This window comes from Nyctereutes procyonoides, unplaced genomic scaffold (assembly GCF_905146905.1).
Source record: "Nyctereutes procyonoides isolate TBG_1078 unplaced genomic scaffold, NYPRO_anot_genome, whole genome shotgun sequence".
Classification (NCBI taxonomy): domain Eukaryota; kingdom Metazoa; phylum Chordata; class Mammalia; order Carnivora; family Canidae; genus Nyctereutes; species Nyctereutes procyonoides.
The window spans coordinates 6,407,694-6,425,700 of NW_026575134.1; the positions used below are offsets into that span (position 1 = coordinate 6,407,694).

General features: G+C 45.1%; 1 protein-coding gene across 2 annotated transcripts in view; it reads right to left on the minus strand.

The window, feature by feature from the left end:
- Nucleotides 1–1,062: 1,062 nt before the first annotated feature.
- Nucleotides 1,063–18,007, minus strand: part of STK17A (serine/threonine kinase 17a) — a 36,129-nt gene continuing 19,184 nt past the window's right edge. The window contains exons 3-8 of one of the 2 annotated variants that reach the window (XM_055301340.1): nucleotides 15,950–16,094; nucleotides 5,539–5,665; nucleotides 2,667–2,715; nucleotides 2,399–2,578; nucleotides 1,709–1,824; nucleotides 1,063–1,609 (exon numbers count right to left, since the gene is read on the minus strand). In XM_055301340.1, coding sequence (XP_055157315.1) covers nucleotides 1,500–1,609; nucleotides 1,709–1,824; nucleotides 2,399–2,578; nucleotides 2,667–2,715; nucleotides 5,539–5,665; nucleotides 15,950–16,094 — 727 coding nt within the window. In that variant the 3' untranslated portion in view covers nucleotides 1,063–1,499. Of the gene's footprint in view, nucleotides 1,825–2,398; nucleotides 2,579–2,666; nucleotides 2,716–5,538; nucleotides 5,666–15,949; nucleotides 16,095–18,007 lie in introns of both variants that reach the window. The other variant, XM_055301339.1, reaches the window with a different exon arrangement.

The window sequence follows — 18,007 nt, forward strand, 5'->3', positions numbered from 1 at the left end:
CGACCGACACCCAGCACCGCACAGCCTTTGTAACGGTCAAGACTGGCCCTGGAGAACTCAGGCCAGGGAAAGAGCGTCGTGTGACACCCGAAGAGCAGACTGTGAAGGGCCGGGCCTGAGCTGCTGGGGACGCAGCACAGCACACTGCACACATGGGGCGACCCACTGCTTCACGAGAGCCTAATGAAAGGTAAATAAGACCACTACTCAGATTTTTTTGTGTGAGAATGATATTTAGTTGCTTTAAGTTACACAGCATACACTTTTCCATTTTTTTTCACAGGAATTTACTGTTCACTGTGGAGCCTACGTACAACTGAAGTGTTCAATCTTCATCAAACTGAATTCTGTTGAGCATATTCTTGTAAGTCTTCTGGGAACCAATGACAACGTATCCAATGTCAAATTTTTTAACAAAATAGAAGTCTATAAATATTTTGGCATTTTATAACAGTTACTAGTATAGCCGGAGGACTCATAAACTCCAAAGTAGTAGAGGCTCCATGGCTTAGGCTGAATATGCCTCATCTCTTACCCCTCTCTCTGGGGGATTTTACTAACAAAAACAATAGAATAGCGTCTTTTCACTGACCAAAGCAACCACCGTGTTGATCAGATCACACTGACACTTTCAAGTGACCAAAGTTAGGTTACAAGCATGTGAGGAGGTGGCAGGGGCACAGCCTCCTCAGAGAGAGCAGCCAAGGATGGCGTGGCGAGGGAAAGGGCTGAGTAGTCAGCACGGGTTTCATGTTACGGGATTACTTAACCTGGACCTTAAAACCAGAAAAATCGGAGGTGAAAAATCAACACCACTCTTATTAGTGACACTGAATAAAAAAAAAAAAAAAAAAAAAAAAAAAAGCCAGGGCTCTTCGCTGATAGGGTTACAAGCATTAGGCAAAAAATAGACAACAGAAGTCAAATCAAGTCAATATGGAGCAGTAATAAAATGTAAAAATAAGACATCATCAAACTACAGTGGATGTTATTCTGGGACTCAAAATTTGGAAGATACCTAATTAAAAGCCTACTCCCCCCCCCCAAAAAAAAAATCCTAAGTGAAAAAGTATCAATTTTAGTAAAGATACCAACATACATATAGACAGATATATATACACATGAATAATGCAACACAGATTTACAGAGATGTTAATTTGGCACTTCTCCTTGGATTTTTAAAGAAAGTAAATACAGATATCTTTGCATAACAAATTTTCATTCTGGAGAAACAAGATTTAGAAATAAAAGGTTCAAACATCTCCCTTCTTAAAGATAACATTGATACAGATTAACTTTACCCGTTAAAACTCCCGGTTGGCAACTTGATAAATCTGTCTTGAGATCCCTAACTCCACAAGTATGACAAAGTTATTTCAGTTTCTATCAGTGATACCTGGTTTATCCACTTTTAGTACATGTACCATTTGGCCAGAAGTCCATAAATAATAATAATGTTTTCAATGTAGAAATCTGAAAGGTCTAAAGGGAAGTACTGCTCAGTAGATAAATTCTCCTGGAATTTCTTGTAGCAAAGGTTCTTCAAATTTAAATCGTTTGGAAATGGCCTTTTGCTCCATTTTCTCTTTTTCAGACTGTCTGCATTGTCCTAAAGTATATGAAGTAAATACAATTAACTCCTCTGTTACAACTGATTCCTCGGTTTCTGGTTTCTGAGTATCTGAATTAATTTCAGGCACAGAATCACCTTCTTGGAGTGCATTGGCTTCTGCTAATGCCCCTTTCACCTTGAACGAAGGGTCCTGAATACTGCTCTCCGTCAACCACGGGTGTTTTAGACATTCTTCAGCTGTGGCTCGATCTCTGTGATTAAGAGACACATTTCACACTTAGGACAAGATAGTTTAAAACTTCAATTATAAATTAAAGCATACTGGGGGCGCCTGCCTGGCTCAGTGGGTGGAGCCTATGACCTCAGGGTTGGGAGTCTGAGTTCTACGCTGGGTGGAGAGATTACTTACAATCTTAAAACTAAATAAATTAGAGCATAAGGTATATTTATTGTATTATATTTGGGGAGGTACGAAGAGTTGACAAGACTCTCCTTGTGATTCCTGAATCAGACTGGAAGTTCTGGCATTTGCGTGCAAATGCCATTCCTACAATGTTGAAAAAACATTTTAAGATAATCTCTGAAGAGCCCTTTTGGGAGACCAAGCAGATAGACAATATCTGTTATGCTGAGAGGCAGCTCACATTTCCTAGAAATATTTTCATTTTTTACATTTTCTCTCAACAGATATAATAATAAGCTCAAGGTTTCATCTAGTGTAATGTCGATATTTTCCTGCCTTCGTTTTGGTGTTTCAGTTCAACCTGCTTTTGTCCAGAGCAGATCACTCAAAAATGGACAAGGATCAATATTAACTATACTTACTCAGGTTTCTTAACTAAAAGTGTCTTGATGAAGTCAATAGCTGACTCGGACACAACATCAAATTCTTCCTCAGAATAACTTAAACTCATCTGAGAGATGTTTAGGAAGGTTTCTTGTTTATTATCACCTAAGAAAGGTGATATTCCTGTGAGCATGACATATGTTAACACTCCAATGCTCCTAAATCAGAATGAAAATGGAGGAAAAATTAGTATCATATTCATTTCTTGAAACTAATTTGATCAATTTTTTTATAAATGACTCTTACCACATATCCGTCGCCATGCTGATAGGATCATAACTAAGAATTTCAGGAGCTAGTATCAGAAACAGAAGAACACATTTAGCCGTGTGAAAAAAAATCCCTAATTTGCTCTTTAAAATAAAATTTGTTTAAATACTTGTCAGAAACTCTAAGGCACCATCAAGATTTGGGCTAACATGAAATAAATTAACATTATATAAAGTAACATGAATTACTGTAAAGTCCAACTAGATGTAATTAATTTGTGTATTTTTCACACACACCAGCACCCTCCATGGTTGTTGGGTCTTAATATTTTTAAAATATCTAAATGCCTAAGTACTGTAATAGGAACTGACAAGTCTGACACCTTCCTCTTCCCGTACCCTCTATGACCAAGCTCATACCTAACAGATTCTTGCTTTTAAATCGTCCTCAATGCCATCCGTGACCCTTCGTCCCTACCGCCCGCACCCAAGGCCCTGGCACTTTCCCCTCCACTCATTCCACCTCCCTGATCTGTTCTCCGTGCTGCAGCCAGAGGGGGCTCTCAAAATGCCCACCCACTGACAAAAAGTCAGTCAACAAGGTCAAAGAAAAAAACTGAGCATTCTCAGAGGACATGCACCATACAGAAGGACAACAACGGTGCCTCTGTAGAGTCCTGAAACAGTAGGCTTTGATGACATTGTGTGACATTTATGTGCTGTCACACATAAAGCAATACAGACACTCTCAAACGTGCAAGGACTCAGGAGAAATTCATGAAAATCCGCCTTGAAAGAAGAACGTACTCATTAATACAATCTACTCAACCAAAAGATGATTTTTTTTTAAGGACGTGACTAGGAAGACAGGGAATCAAATCAAGTACTGAATCCATTTAAAAACAGATCAACGACTAAACTGAGATAATTACAGTTAAAACAAACAAAAAGAATGAAGATGTTCTAATCCTAGGAAAAAACAAAACCCTCAAGTCACATACTCACTGTTGGCTGGGGACAAGCCCCGTCCCCCAGTATGAGGGAGGTAGGCTAATTTCTGATACTGCGTCGTGAAACAGAGGTCATGAATCTTATTTTAAAGTTTTTAAAGAAACTACTAGGAAATTTAAAATGCAGCACACAGCATCCAAACTGCTGGAGGGGAAAAGTGAAATACGGAAGGGTAAAAGACAGTGGGAGGCGGGGGCAGGAAGCAACAGCAGCTCCCTTTCCTGCGTTTGTTGTATGCAGGCCGCCCAGTGCCCGGCAGGCAGTAACTGTTAGAGCCCCGCTTTAGGGACAGAGGACGGGAGGGGTAAGGACCGGCACGGAGGCAGGTGGCCCGGGGAAGGTGACCTGGGAAGACAAGCGCTCGGCCCCGACAGTGCGGCCACAGACAGGAGAGGCTCCGGTTTTCTCTCTTATGTACTTCAGAGTTATCTTTAGTTTTCTTGGAGCGGGTATTACTTTTATCATAAAGATAATTCTGTTTTTTTTTTTTTTGGGGGGGGGGTCTTGGGAGAAAACGTAGAATTAGCCCAAAGGACAGAAAGCAGGACACAAAGCCTGACACCATCCTTGGGCTCAGCAGGTACCACAGGGCCCTCCGCCTCGGCCCTTGGCTCGGCGTCGCGGGCCGAGCGCGCTCTGGGCCCCGGAGGACCGGGGTGCTTTCCGGGGAGCCCCCTCCTCAGTCCTTACCTAGGGGTGCCGACACCCCCCGGAACTAGGCACTGTGGCCCTGGGAGAACGCGCCCACATCGGGAAGCTGGTTTTCCCGCCCGTGCTGGCTGCTGTTCGGAATCCGGGGACTGGCTGCAGGGCTCGGGTTACTCTCCGGTGCTCTTACTGCCAAACAGCTTTGTTTCTCTCAGGCTCGTCGGGCCTCCCGGCTTCGTGTCGCCTGGGATGGACTTTCCCTTGTAAGCCACGGCCCCCCAGCCCTGCTCCTCAAGGACCTGCGCCCACGCGTCTCTACAAGGAGGCCCGGGCGGCCCGGGCCTCGGGAACGCGGGGGCCTGTCTGTGCGCCGACGCCGGAGCCTCGGGAAAACGCCCTTCCCTTCGGGCCCAGGCCACAGCCCCCTCTGTCCCGTGGCTGCTGCCACCTGCCACCGAAGCCGTCCTCCTCCCCGCCCCCCCGGGACGGCCGCCCCGCTGGTCCTGTGACCCACGCGGCTCCCCCTCCGGCCTCAGCATCACGAGGAGCTGCTCCGTCTCTGAAGTTTTAAAACGTCCATGTTGTAAACGGTGGTCCCGACCTTTAATCCCCTCCTGCCTTGCCCTGCGTACAGATACCGTTTCTTTTAACCTCATTCGCACCACGGATCCTTCTGCACCCTATCTTACCTCCCGGTCTATCAAAAAAGTCACAGTTTACTTATTCCTGCACCTACACCTACAAGCCACGACTCCCCACTTTAGCTGCTCTGCTGCGAGCACCTTCCAGGCTTAACTCCTTTTTCTGCCAGAAGCCCTCAACCTGCGTCTGTCCGAAAGCAGGTCCTCCCCCCCGTGTCACACACCTACGGGATCACGGGCTTGCCACTACCTTAACACTGCTTGCTATGAACTTAAAGTTCCTTAGCGGCCCTTACCTGTTAAATATCCCCCTACCTCTGGACAACTTGATATCTTACACTTTTTTATGAAGAAAAGCCTCTTTTATTCCTTTTAGCAGCAATCCCTTCAAATTCTCTTAGCCTTTCAGGAAGGGGGTCACCAATTTGGTACCTTCCTCTTTAGGGTTTACCATTTTTAAATTTTTGAACAAAGGAAGGAGTCTCCGATGGTGGGATTTCAGCATGGCAGGTGGCTGGCCCCACTACGAATCACGCCGCACAGAGTCCCCTAAGGAAGATGACGTCTGACCCCAAACACAGAACATAAGCCCCTCTTAGGAGTACCTACCTACATATTCCGGAGTACCCATAATTTCTCGGAGCTCTTCACTGTTCTTCATTATTCGTGAAAGACCAAAATCGACTATCTTTATGTCACCCAGTGGAGACTCACTGGTCAGCAGAATGTTCTGAGGCTAAAAAAAATAACAGGGAAAGAACAAGTGTCCATAAAACACGCACACTTCACCTGTGACACAGAGACTGACAAATTGAACAGTAAGCAGTCACTGACTAAACAGTATTTTTACAGGGATGCCTGGGTGGCCCAGCAGTTGAGCGTCTGCCTTCGGCTCAGGGTGTGACCCCAGGGTCCTGGGATCGAGTCCCGCATCGGGCTCCCTGCATGGAGCCTGCTTCTCCCTCTGCCTGTGTCTCTGCCTCTGTCTCTCCTGAATAAAATAAATAAATGAAATCTTTTAAAAAAATAAAATAAAAAAATAAAATAAAACCAGATCTTTTCATTGGGCTGAAATAGGCCACACCTTCAACTCCCACCACCGAGCAAAGCCACTGATTGGGTAAACGGCTCGGGCAAGGGCTCTCCCTTCAGCCCCACCAAACCCACGCCTCTCCTCCTACTCCCTGTCCCGAGACCCAGGCTAGGCACTGGGGGAGCCATCCTAAGGTACCCTGTCTCCTTCATTTCCAGTCACGCCTCATGCCGAGTGAAGTCGCTGGCCTGCCAATGCCAAGTCCTAAATCTCTGAACCCCCGCTGCTTCAAGTCTGGGCTCTCGTGAGCTCTCACCTGGCCCACGTTCCCTGCCTCTAGCTCCCTGCACCCTCCACCCATCCTTCACTGCACAATGACCTTGCCGTGCTGTCTGATTAGGACACAGGTTGCTAGTCCTCGCCGACAAACACTCTCTCACATGGGACGCATCTGACGGGCAGGCGAGAGCCACCCGATGACACAGAATCAGTAACATTCGTGGTCCTACAGTCACGTTTGTTACCCAAATAAAAATAACCTAGGACATCTTTAAGTATAAAGTCTATCCTACATTATGCACAGGATATAAAATTCATTTCAATTCTTAAAATGAAACAACACATGAAAGGTTTATGTTGCTCAGGGAACCCCTTGCTACAGCACCCCAGTGTTCTCTGATCCGGCTGGGCTCCTCCTCAGGGCCAGCAGGCAACCTGTGGGCCAGATCCCACAGCGGCCGTCCCTCCATCAGAGGCGCACGGCCCGCCTCAGGCCCTTGCCTGCCGGACGCCTGCCCAGGAAGCCTGCTCCCCTCCGCCGCCTCACAGGCCCACCCCTCCCTCCGTGCTGGCAGGTCTGGAGGAAGCACGGGTTCCCAAGAGAGCCTCCTGTGACCTTCCCAGGAGGGTGAGGCCTGCCCGGGCCTACCTCACATGCTGTGCGGGGCTGACACATCCCACAGGTCGTTGCCCGTACTCTCCTGTCCCCTCCGTCACACTGTGGTTCTCCAGAGGTTTCAGCGCGAACGTGGACAGTTCCTTGCCTTCCACGCACATTCAACCCCTCCCTCTGACCCTTGTCTCACTCGCACCCAAGGGCGCACGTGCAGGCCTCAGGGGCCACCTCAGCGGCGCCGGACACGGGCCTCTCCTTCCTCACTCTCTCGGCTCCCACAGCAGAGCACGGCCCTGGCCTTCCTCGGGACGCTCCGGCTGCTCCCCTCCTTTGTGAGTCCACCTTCCTTCAAGTGGCCCAATACCTGGGGTCTCACGCTCACCCCAGACATGGGTCTGCAGCCAGGCTTCGCTGTCACCTGCACTTTATGAGTCAGGATCTTTACCTCTGGCTCAGGCATCTTCAGCCAACTGCTTACTTCATCCCTCCCGCCTGATGTCGCATGGCTACCCCTCACTCCGCAGGCCCCTACCAGCGAAGGTTCCTCCCACACAGAGGCCCCGCATGCCACCGACTGTCACCTCGAGGACGCCACTCCCGCCCAGCAACGTAGAAGGAAACACGCATGGCCACTGGGTCATTCCTCTCTCCCCACTTTCTCCTCACTTAGCTCACATTTCATCACATCCTACTGAGTTTAAATCCTACATTTACCCATTTCTAGACTTTATTTTTCTCCCACTACAGACCACTCGTTCAAGGTACCATCGGGATCTGCTCCACTGCGGCGACAGCCTGCAAATGGTGTGCTAGGATCCGCGTTGCCCACACTGCAGACCGAGGCCTCTCCTGCACTACGTAAGTTGGCCTGTCGCCCCTGCCTGAGCCCTTCGGTGGCTGCCCGTTACCCTGCGCTGCCAAACTACCCACGTGGCACCGGAAGCCCTGCCAGCTGGGGCACTCCTGGCTCTGCACGCCCATCATAACCTGCTCCCCGTGGCTCGGCCACAGGGGAGGCGGTCTCGGGGGCCACCCTTCAGGCTCTCCCACTCGCCCGCTCGCTCGCCCACAACAGCATCTTTTGCACTTTTCCCCATTGGTCTTTGCCTAGTGTCAGCTCGCTGAGAAGACCTGGGAGGACACTGAAGCAGATCCTAACGATGTTCAACAGTGAAGAGCTGCAGCGGCAAACAGCAAGTTGAGGTCTGGGTGGTTCCCCTCTTCTGAAAGGGCTACAGTCACCCCCGCCATCCACCCTGCCCTTTCTTCTTAAGGACAGGCTTGTGGATCTAGCCAAGTCTGGCTTCAGGAACAGAGAAGGGAAGAAGCCACAGCCCACGGGCCCCAGTCCCGGGCACTCTGGCAGCGCCAGCAGCAGTGCCGGCACCCAAGAGGCACACACTGTTTGCTGTTTGAGTAAAGAAGGAACAGAACTAACTATAAAGAACAATCTGTTAATTTATTTACTTTTAAAGATTTTATTTATTTATTCATGAGAGGCAAGCAGAGACACAAGCAGAGGGAGAAGCAGGCTCCCTCTGGGGAGCCCAAAGCAGGACTCAATCCTGGGACCCCGGGGTCATGACCTGAGCCACTCAGGTGCTCCTATACAAAAGAATTTCAAAGGAAGGCAGGCGCTGTAAACAGGAGTAATAGCAAGTGCCTGGTGACGGCGCGTTCACCATCAGAAGAGAAAATCGAGGGAAGTACCTCGCAGGCTCCACTAACTCGGTGCGTTTCAGGTGCGCTTGTAGACAAAGCGCCCAGGAAATAAATGAACAGGAGGGAAGAGGTCAGCCTTGCAGGATCACACAGGAGATAAGTGAGCCGACCTTGGAGGAGAAAAAGGACTTTGTGGCCTATTGAAAAAAAAATGTTATTGATTGCTTCCTGGGAAAACAAGAGAAAATGAGACCTAAGTCCCCTGTTCTTTGGAAGCCTTACCTTCTAATGGGAACAAACAAGTACGAAGAAAGTAACGATACCGCGGGCAATTTTAGGCCCCATGGAAGACCCCAGAATCAGGGAAGGGGCACAAGCGCGCCTGCTGGGTGTGCGTCCGTGTGCACACAGGTCATGTTTAGGGTGGTCAGGGAGCAGCCCGGGGCGAGGAAGGACCTTGCCAGAAGCAAGGACAAGCTCCTCGTGGAGAAGCTGCAAATGGAGAAGGGCGCAGAGGTGGAAGGGGACAAGGGGTGGCAGGCACCAGACTGCTAAGGAAATGTGGGCCGGGAACCCGAGGGCTCTGTGAGCCATTCTGGAAGAACTGGCACAGGGCACATTCCAGGGACAGATAAGGTCACCTGCCAGAGAATACACGGGTGAGCCGATATAGCGTGAGGCGAGCGAGGGATTATCAAACATAAGAGTATGTCCTTGTAGAATGTGCCTCTACCCTGTTTTTAAAGCCTTCAGAGAGAGAGAGAGAGAGAGAGAGAGAGAGAGAGAGAGAGATGATGAAGCATGGAATAATTTAAAAAGAAAAAAACCCAGAGGCAACTTTGCAGGTTACAGTGGCAAGATCCACAGCCCACTGTGACCGATGCCGTGCAGGAGCAGAAACAATACGGTGTTTCGGTCATTCACCGGCTACTACAGTCAGGTCGGCAAGACAGGAGGACACTGGTTCCATTTTGATTCTCAGCCCCAGGAAGGGAGGCCCCTGCAGCACCACCCAGGACAGCTGCAAGTGCCATCTGGAGAGAATTCAGGGCCGAAGGTGCTGCCTTGGAGGGCGAGGCCACAGGGGAGACTGAGCCCACCGACGAGAACCCGGCAAGAAGAGAAGCGGCCGAGTGGGTTCAGGCTGCTAAGTCCACCTAAGGGGGCAAGGACGGGGACGGCAGTCTGAGGAGTGAGGCCAAGAACCCAGGCATCATGTTGAGGAAGGAGAGTCAGGAAGAAGAGGGTCACACCGGACCCGGCGAGGGACGATGACCAAGAAGGCCACTGAGTACAGCAAATAAACAAGCTCTGAAGGGCTTCCGAGGAATTAGTTTTTAGTAAAACTGTGGGAGAAAATCCTCGGTTGAAAAATAAGTTGAGAGGCTAAACGGTCCATTGCAGGCCCTTCTGGCTTCGTTAGCCGTGGATACCCTCTACACCAGGGCCGTCCTACGGGAAGGTCATGCAAGTCCCAGAATGAAACCTCAAATTTCCTAGTAGCCACCTTATCAAAAGTAAAATGAAACGGATGAAATTAATTTTAGTATTTCTTTAATTCAGCAAGTCTAAAATATTATCCCTTCAACAGTATGTAATATGTACGGGTATTAAGCGATTTTATTCTTTTTTTTGCCCATACTCAGTCCTGGAAACCTGGCATGGAGAGCACATTTTGCACCTCTCTCTGGTCTCAAGAGCTCAACAGCCACAAATGGCCAGTGCTACTGGACTGAACAGTGCAGCTGTGAACTCCTTTAATTAAAAAAAAAAATTCCAAATGATACCCCAATAAACGTTCAGGGAATTCTTACCATCTCTTGCATACCATCCTAATTTATTACCACTGTGCAATTATGGAATGGTAGTTCATCTTGAGAACACATTCATAAAAACTAAGACTCTGTCTATAGTGAAAACAACCATCTTGCGGCTCAGTATAATCTGTAATTTTGTACAAAAAACTGTTTTCTTAATCATAGAAGATTTTGGCTACAGTAAAAACTTAAAACTGAACAGAAAGACAAGAACAACATATTGCTGTCACTGGAGAAGTGTGGACTGCAGAGGCACGCTAAAGTGTTAGAAATTACCCAAACCGGATAAAGCACCCGCTCCTGCCACAACTGCCAAAGGACTGAAAATGCACAACCGATCAGTGTTAGAAGCAATTTCTCTTTTTGATGATAAAACGAGAGGTTTTGGTAATGTGTATAAATAAGCTCCATTATAAAGCTACACTCTCTTTGTTAATTAGATCTATTTCTTTAGGAAAAAAAAGAAACTACGGTTATGAATCTTGAGACTTTTCAAGGCAATTTTAGTGTTATTACATAAATGAAATACTACGGTAAAATAAAATGTCACTATTCAGACAAATTAGATGAGAGACGTTTGCCTGTTATACATATTCATCACTGAACATGTTTTGCCCTTCCCAGTACATAAAAAAAATGCCAAGAGAAATATTGCTAAGTCGAAATCTTCACCATATTGTAAGGTCCGCCTGTGATTACTAAAACACGCAGTCTGTGAATGTTCTTAAATACCATTTCTTCCCTTAAAATAGCTTGCGTTTTTCCCCCTTACTTTTTGTTTACGCTTAACATTTCCTGGGAAATGCCTTCTTGAGCAATCGTGTAAAAACTAGTTATCATGAAAAAAACACCACTAGGTGTGGTGGTGATGCAGTAAATGCTAAATTAATGTGATCAAATTCTTAAAATGTTATTGTATTTGAAATCTAGGCCCAATCACATGCATCCATCATCCGCCAAAGTGAGAGACCCGTCAAACAGCTGACAGAGGGACGGGTAGGAAAAACACATCTGACCATCAGAGCTCTTTCACGGAATTTCACAGTTAATGCTTATTACGTAGTTTCTACCAACTGTGTGCCCTGCTTTGACCACAGGCACATTTTAAAGAATAGACCTTACTCCTCTAAATAAAACAGAAGTACAATTACAGGACCATAACCTGTCAGTCTTTGACAGCGACTTAGACCCACTTCCAGTAAGTGAAATGCATGTGCTAGAAACACGGAGAAGTACGTGAGCATTACAGCTAGTCACGCCTCCTTTCTAGGGAGTCCGGGTCACGATGAAGAAGTTGGGCTTACGAGGCCTATTTAAGATGCATGGATCCTCGGTGGTGAGAGAGAAAACAAACGGTCACTGAGAGGCACAAGGACAGTGGAAGAAACAGGAAACACAGTGTCTACAAACAGGCAGTAGGGAGATGTCCGTAAAATCTTCTTTCTCTTGGGGGAATCCTTTCGTTTATCGTGGGATCTTCATCTCTGTATATAACCCGTTCAACAGTTACTGCACACTCACCCTGGGGTAGGATCACCGTCCGGTTGAGGCTAACTTGTTTACTTAGCCTGAGGGTACCATGGACAAAATTTTAAGGAACATTTTATTCAAGTGGACTTTTTATTTATTAAGACCCAGGTCGTAGTACAGACACAGGTGAACACGACTGTCTAGATCAGTTTGGGAGACTGTTTAGAAATGTCACCCCTCTTTCAAGTAATTTGTTGATGTTCCAACTGTCAGGGACCAACTGAAATCTCAAAAGGGAAAGTTCCAGCTTCGGGTTCTGCTGCTCCACGTCTCCCCGGACACATCGGACAGGCTGGACAAGCTAACGACCTCGAGGAGGACTGCTCAAGGATCGACCAACAAAAGACCATTCAAACACAGGGGGCGCTGGCTTTTAAGACTGGCTTTCTTTGTGTTCTTTCTGGTCAAGTCCATCCCCCGACCAAAGTAAAAGCAGCCCACTATGCCAATGACTAATTCACCAACTGAGATTATTTTGAGGCTTGTAGCTTTGTCCTGACTCTGGTAGAGTTGCTGTTTCTCACATTTGTCAATCGTGCCATGATTTACATGAAATGAATGGGCTTTCCCTTAATCACAGTTTAGGGTCCTTTCTATTTCTGTAGTCCTATAAACAGTCCACGATCTGCATCTGCTACCCCTCAAAGCATTTGCCATGTTCAATTGAAGATACCTGGCTGAGAGTCATCAGTGAATCAGTGTTTTGGCAAACTGCCCATCTGGGGTCAGACCTGAAGCCAAACAGCTTATTTCCCATTGTGACAATTATCTCTTTTATAGGAGCAACTACAGTAGTCTAACCTACCTACTTCTTGTCTCTGGAACAAGAATTTTCCATTTTAACCATAATGGAGAAATAATCTACTAAGTCCAAGTTACCCTAGACATGGGGATTAATTTTCACAGAATTACAACTTAACTTAAAAAAAAAAAAAAGATTTAGCTTTGTAGCTTTCAAGCTCTTACGGAGACTGAGAGTCAACATTACAAGCATAAATTGTCACCGGGCAGATGGCGGTTAAAAGTTGTGGGACAGTAGACTCTCTGTCCAGACTCACAGAGGTCACAGACAGTCAACTGGAGATGACCTTTTGGTAGAAATCATATCCATCTGCACGGCTGCCACACCAGCCCCATCTCCAACCTTCCCCCTTCAGCAGTTCACTTAGGGACACATCTGACTGCACCTGTGACTGGAAGGCAGAGGGACGGCTGAGAACCCACCAGACCACCTCGTCTTCTGGTTCCTCTGGGCCTAGGAAACATCAAGAGTCCAGTTTCTAACATCAAAGGCCCATCATCAAAGCCTCTATTAAATCCAGAAAGAACTCTACACCAAGTATACTGGGGAGAAAGGAATATGATTTATACTGAGTGTACTGGGGAGAAAGGGATATAATTTCCTTGAGTAAATACACAGTTAAACCTGGTATTCAGGAACTTAATTTTCACCTTCGGCTGCTTTCAAGTAACATCAAAGACCCATGACATATAATGTTAGCAACCTGTTTGACTTGCTACTTAATTAGTTCCTGAATAATAGTTATAGGTTAAGCTGTCATAAATCAAAAGCATATTTCCTACAGGTACAAGGGAAAGCGTACTTCCTACAGGTACAAGGTTATTTAAATTGGGGCTCATTCCTAGAAGTCCTTTTTACTTACATCATAAAACTAGCAAAACATTATAAAAAAATGAATATATGACTTTCCATAGTGTATAAAGCCAAACATGAAAAAAAAAAAAAAGCCTAGTACAAATGTTACTTGTGGGAATTCTTTGGCACGGCTGACACTAACCGAGGCTTCTTAAAGTCCGAGAGCACTGAAGTCTGGACTGCAGAGACCATCCTCCTGGCTAAGTGCTCCCGAGGGAGGCTTGGGTGGGTATTTCTTGCAGCAAGGATCTCTGAATTTCCAGGCATATGACACACTAAAGGTAAAATACCAGGCCTCGGTTCCCTCACCCATGCTGTGAGGGTTTTACCTATGTGATCTCTAAGGCCACGTTAGCTTTAACATCCTGGGACTACCTACAGGTACACACATGTCCACACCTGCCTTCAAAAAGTGCCACCGTAACTACCATAATCTACAGTGCTGTACCCATGCATTCTAGCCACTGTACTAAAAAAAATTAGTATCTCTGAGAAAAAAAAATGTTTATGGAATGAATTTCAATTGGCATTTTTCAGAAAAGCACGAGAAAGTCTCTAAATTGTTTTCTTTCCCTTGTATTTTTCTGTAGGGAACTAGCATCTGAAGGAGTACCTATTACCCTTCCACCTTATTTCAGATGGAATTCTATCAAGCTTCCTTTAGAAGTCAACCTCCAGAGTACACACTGTACACTCTTCCTTGAGTGCTCCCTCCAGCAGGGAAGATGAACCCTGCTGTTTGCCCAGCACCCCTGTCTACCGGTGTCCCATCCTGCCAGACAGCGCTTCCCAAAATGGCGCCTGGACCCGCATCATGTGGCCCTACCCTGAACCAGAAACTCTGGAATGGGGCCTAGCAATGTGCTTCAACAAGCCTTTCCTGGTGATTCTGATCCCTTCCAAGTCGGAGGACCACTGCCACAAGCATCTGCCTTCTGCTAGAGGGCAACCTACAGCAGAGGTCGGGACAGAGCAGCAGACGATGACGGGTAAGAGAAGTCCGGGTCAGGAGAGCCTTTCTTGGGTCCAGGGGCTCAGCCCCACTCAGGTTCCCTGCCTTTCTTCCCCCTATCTCCTCTGGCTGATAAGGAACTGGAGTCACTGGTGTGTTCCTGGAGGAATGTTTCCTTTCCCCCAGACACACCTGGGCTCGATATGGAAGCAGCCAATCAACAAGGACCTTGGGCTTTCCGACCCCAGATGCCTGAAGGAATGCACGAGGGATACCCGTGGTGGACGCTCACCTTTTGTCTCCCGAGTACCCGCCCACTTTCTGTTCTTTTACAAACAGAGCTGGTCTGAGAAGCCATCCTTTCCGCGCTCTCAGTCCAAATAAAAATTGGGATGGGAGGAGGACTTTACCCCTCCAAGGTTGGAACAAATGACACTGGTAATGCTGGCTGGGCCAGTCGAAACCCTGCACTGGCCTCCCCCACCCTACCCCGTACATCTATTAGTTGATTTGGTCACAGTCAACCTCAGGACTTCTGAGAGAGCTAACAAGCAGAGCCTGGCTCTCTCCAGCTGAATCTCTGGACAAGTATAAGACTAAAATGGCAGCATCTAACTTACTACCATCTTACCGCCATTCTGAGAAAGCAGAGCTGAGGACTGACGAAAAACCAACTAGGTGTAATAATTGAATTAATGAACAGTGTCATACCTTAGGACAGAATTATACCTGGGCTTTTTAGCCAATAAAATTTCCTCTGTTGCTTCCCCTACTTTTGGCTGAAATTCCAATTATTCGAAAGCATCATAACTGATATACTGCCCTTTGTGTATTCTTTCTTTCCGCTTCCCCTTCCTTCTTTGATAATTTTAAGTTAGATATTTATCTGCCTCTAATTTCTCTAGTTCTCTATTTTATTTACTGCCAACTGCCTAATTTTCTAACACTGTTTTTCAGATATTCCTGCTAAAAAGTCATCTATCTCTTCATGACATTTGAAACCCCTGGAATGTGGCCTTTCCTCAATTGTCAACATCTCCTACTTCACCTCTCAATTCTAGGGACACGATTCCATTTATATTTGACCAACAATTTTTCCTAACTCTCATGAGTCAATTTTGTCTCTATTTTCTACAATTTTCTTATATTTTCTTTATCTATCTAAATCCTTTTTCTCTTTTTAAGGTCTAGCTCAAACCCTATCTCTCGTCAGAAGAATTCACCTACCCTCCCAATATCCTCCAAGCTCCGTTTTTTGAGGAAAAGTATTATTATTTTTTCTATGTACACACATGTACACTACCTCCTTGATAAAACCAACTGGCTAGAAGATAAGAGACTTGACGTTTATTTCCTTATTACCTAATAAAACACACAAACTTGATAGATGTTTGAGTAAATCATTGTTAAATACTTTACACCTGGAGTATCATTCTCTAGCAAGCTCAAAATTGTAAAGTAATTTAGATCTTACCTTCAAATCAAGATGAACTACATCATGAGCATGTAAAAAGCGGACACCTTCTAATATCTGCCTCATGAGTCTTTGAACATCTTTTTCTTTAAAGGCTTCTTCTCTGTCTGCAACACACTGGTCAAAGATCTCACCTCCAGCAGCACTAGAGGAGGGGAGAAGCATACTTTAATTATAAAGGCAAGGGCTCATTAAAAACATTTAGTCTCTTTTGTCCTTAACATTTTACACATTAAGTATCTTGAGATAAACTACCATTTGAGTGTGTGTAAACTTTTGTCTACTTGCCTAATTCCATTTTTTTTGATAAAAACGTGACACCTCTAATATGAGCTAAGATTAGCATTTCCAAAGCTAAATAAAAACATCAGTTTAAGAGTTTCAAGAACTTCAATTTTAATAGTAAGAGACACTAACACACTTTCAAGAGAAAATTTCTCAAGAATTTTTAATTACAGAATACACAGAAATATTATTTTTATAAAACATACTAATGAAAATGAAGCAGATGCCCTCCAATTAAAGACCCCTCCCTGATCCCAGCTGGAGCCACATCTAGAAGGTAAGTGCTATTCTCTCCTTGGTGTACTATATCCTTCCAGATAAAAATGAAATGTATATATGAAAATATGTATCAGATGTATACAAAAATATTAGGTGCATGGATTTAAAAAAATGGTAAACAGGACACATTCTGATACTGTTCTACAACCTCTTCTTACTTAAACATGTCTTAAGAATCTTTCCATGATGCTTTTAAAATTATCTATCTCATAATTTTGAACTCCTATCCCTGTGGATAGATAAACCAGAAGCCTTTGATGGACATTTTAGTTATTCACAATTATAAACAATGTTGTGATGAGAAGGCACATTACAGTTTCTCACATGTTTGCTTACGTGCCAGGAGCTCCTCAAGCATAGATACCCAGAACAAAACAGCTGGAGTGAAGGGTACGTGCATTTAAAATTTTAATAGGAAAAGCCTATCCTCACCAAAAGAGCGATACTGATTTAAACTTTCTTCCAACCTCTGGACAAATCATCTCTGTTTGTTTTCCTCCAAAGAATTTTGCCAATAAGAGAAGAAAAAAAAAAATCAACATTTAAAAATTTGTATTCCTCTTTGGCAAAAAGCCCATACTTAAACATCCGTTTGTATCATAAATGACAGCTATGTCATATCTCAAAATTTCCTTTATGTGTCAAGAAAAAAAGACTAAGTTGCTTTCATAAAGTTGGTATAAAGTTGACATGAAATCAATAACTCCAAACAGCCATATTGCTGTCAGACCAGAGCTACTTATTAATTTCTGTTTAGTATGATAGTTTCTTTTTTCTTTCCTTTTCTGTTAAAGCAACCTATTTCCAAATTCTGCCCATATATGGAAACATGACTTGTCACCAAAATTAGATAAGAATATATTTAAGTTTAGCTGAACAGTTGCAGGTGACGAAAGTGAAAGCAAATATTTCCTTGGCTGATAAGGTTTTCATTTTGGCTAAAACATATACAACTGATTTTTTTATTATATTTTGACTACAGTACTTTAAAAACCACCTATGAAAGCATTAAAACCATTTTTATGTATTTAGTTGTAAAATGCTCATCGCATATTCCAGCACAGTAAAAGTAACGCACAAGTCATAAGGAAAGAAAAGGTGAACATTCACAACGTAATTACAGAGTAAATTCATTACGGCCTGGCAGTCCTGTATACTGTTGGTATGGATTTGAAGACCTGAAGCAAAAGTCAGTGTGGGCTGGGTCAGCTCAGTTCCAAGCAGCTAGAGATGCACCCTGCTGTAAATACGGCTCTGCACACGCACGCGCACGCACACACACACCACAGTTTGCCAGTTACACCCAGAACTGCCTGTGTTCCTCAACTAAAACAGAGAACTGTACTTCGGTTGTAAAAGTTTCCCAATCACAATTTATTGTCCTCTGGGGAACTCAGCTCACTACCATTCACAATAAAATTCAATACAGGTTAATTTACACTAAGTGTAAAGATTTATCTAAAATTAAGAGCAATTTATTATTAGTTCTTTCTA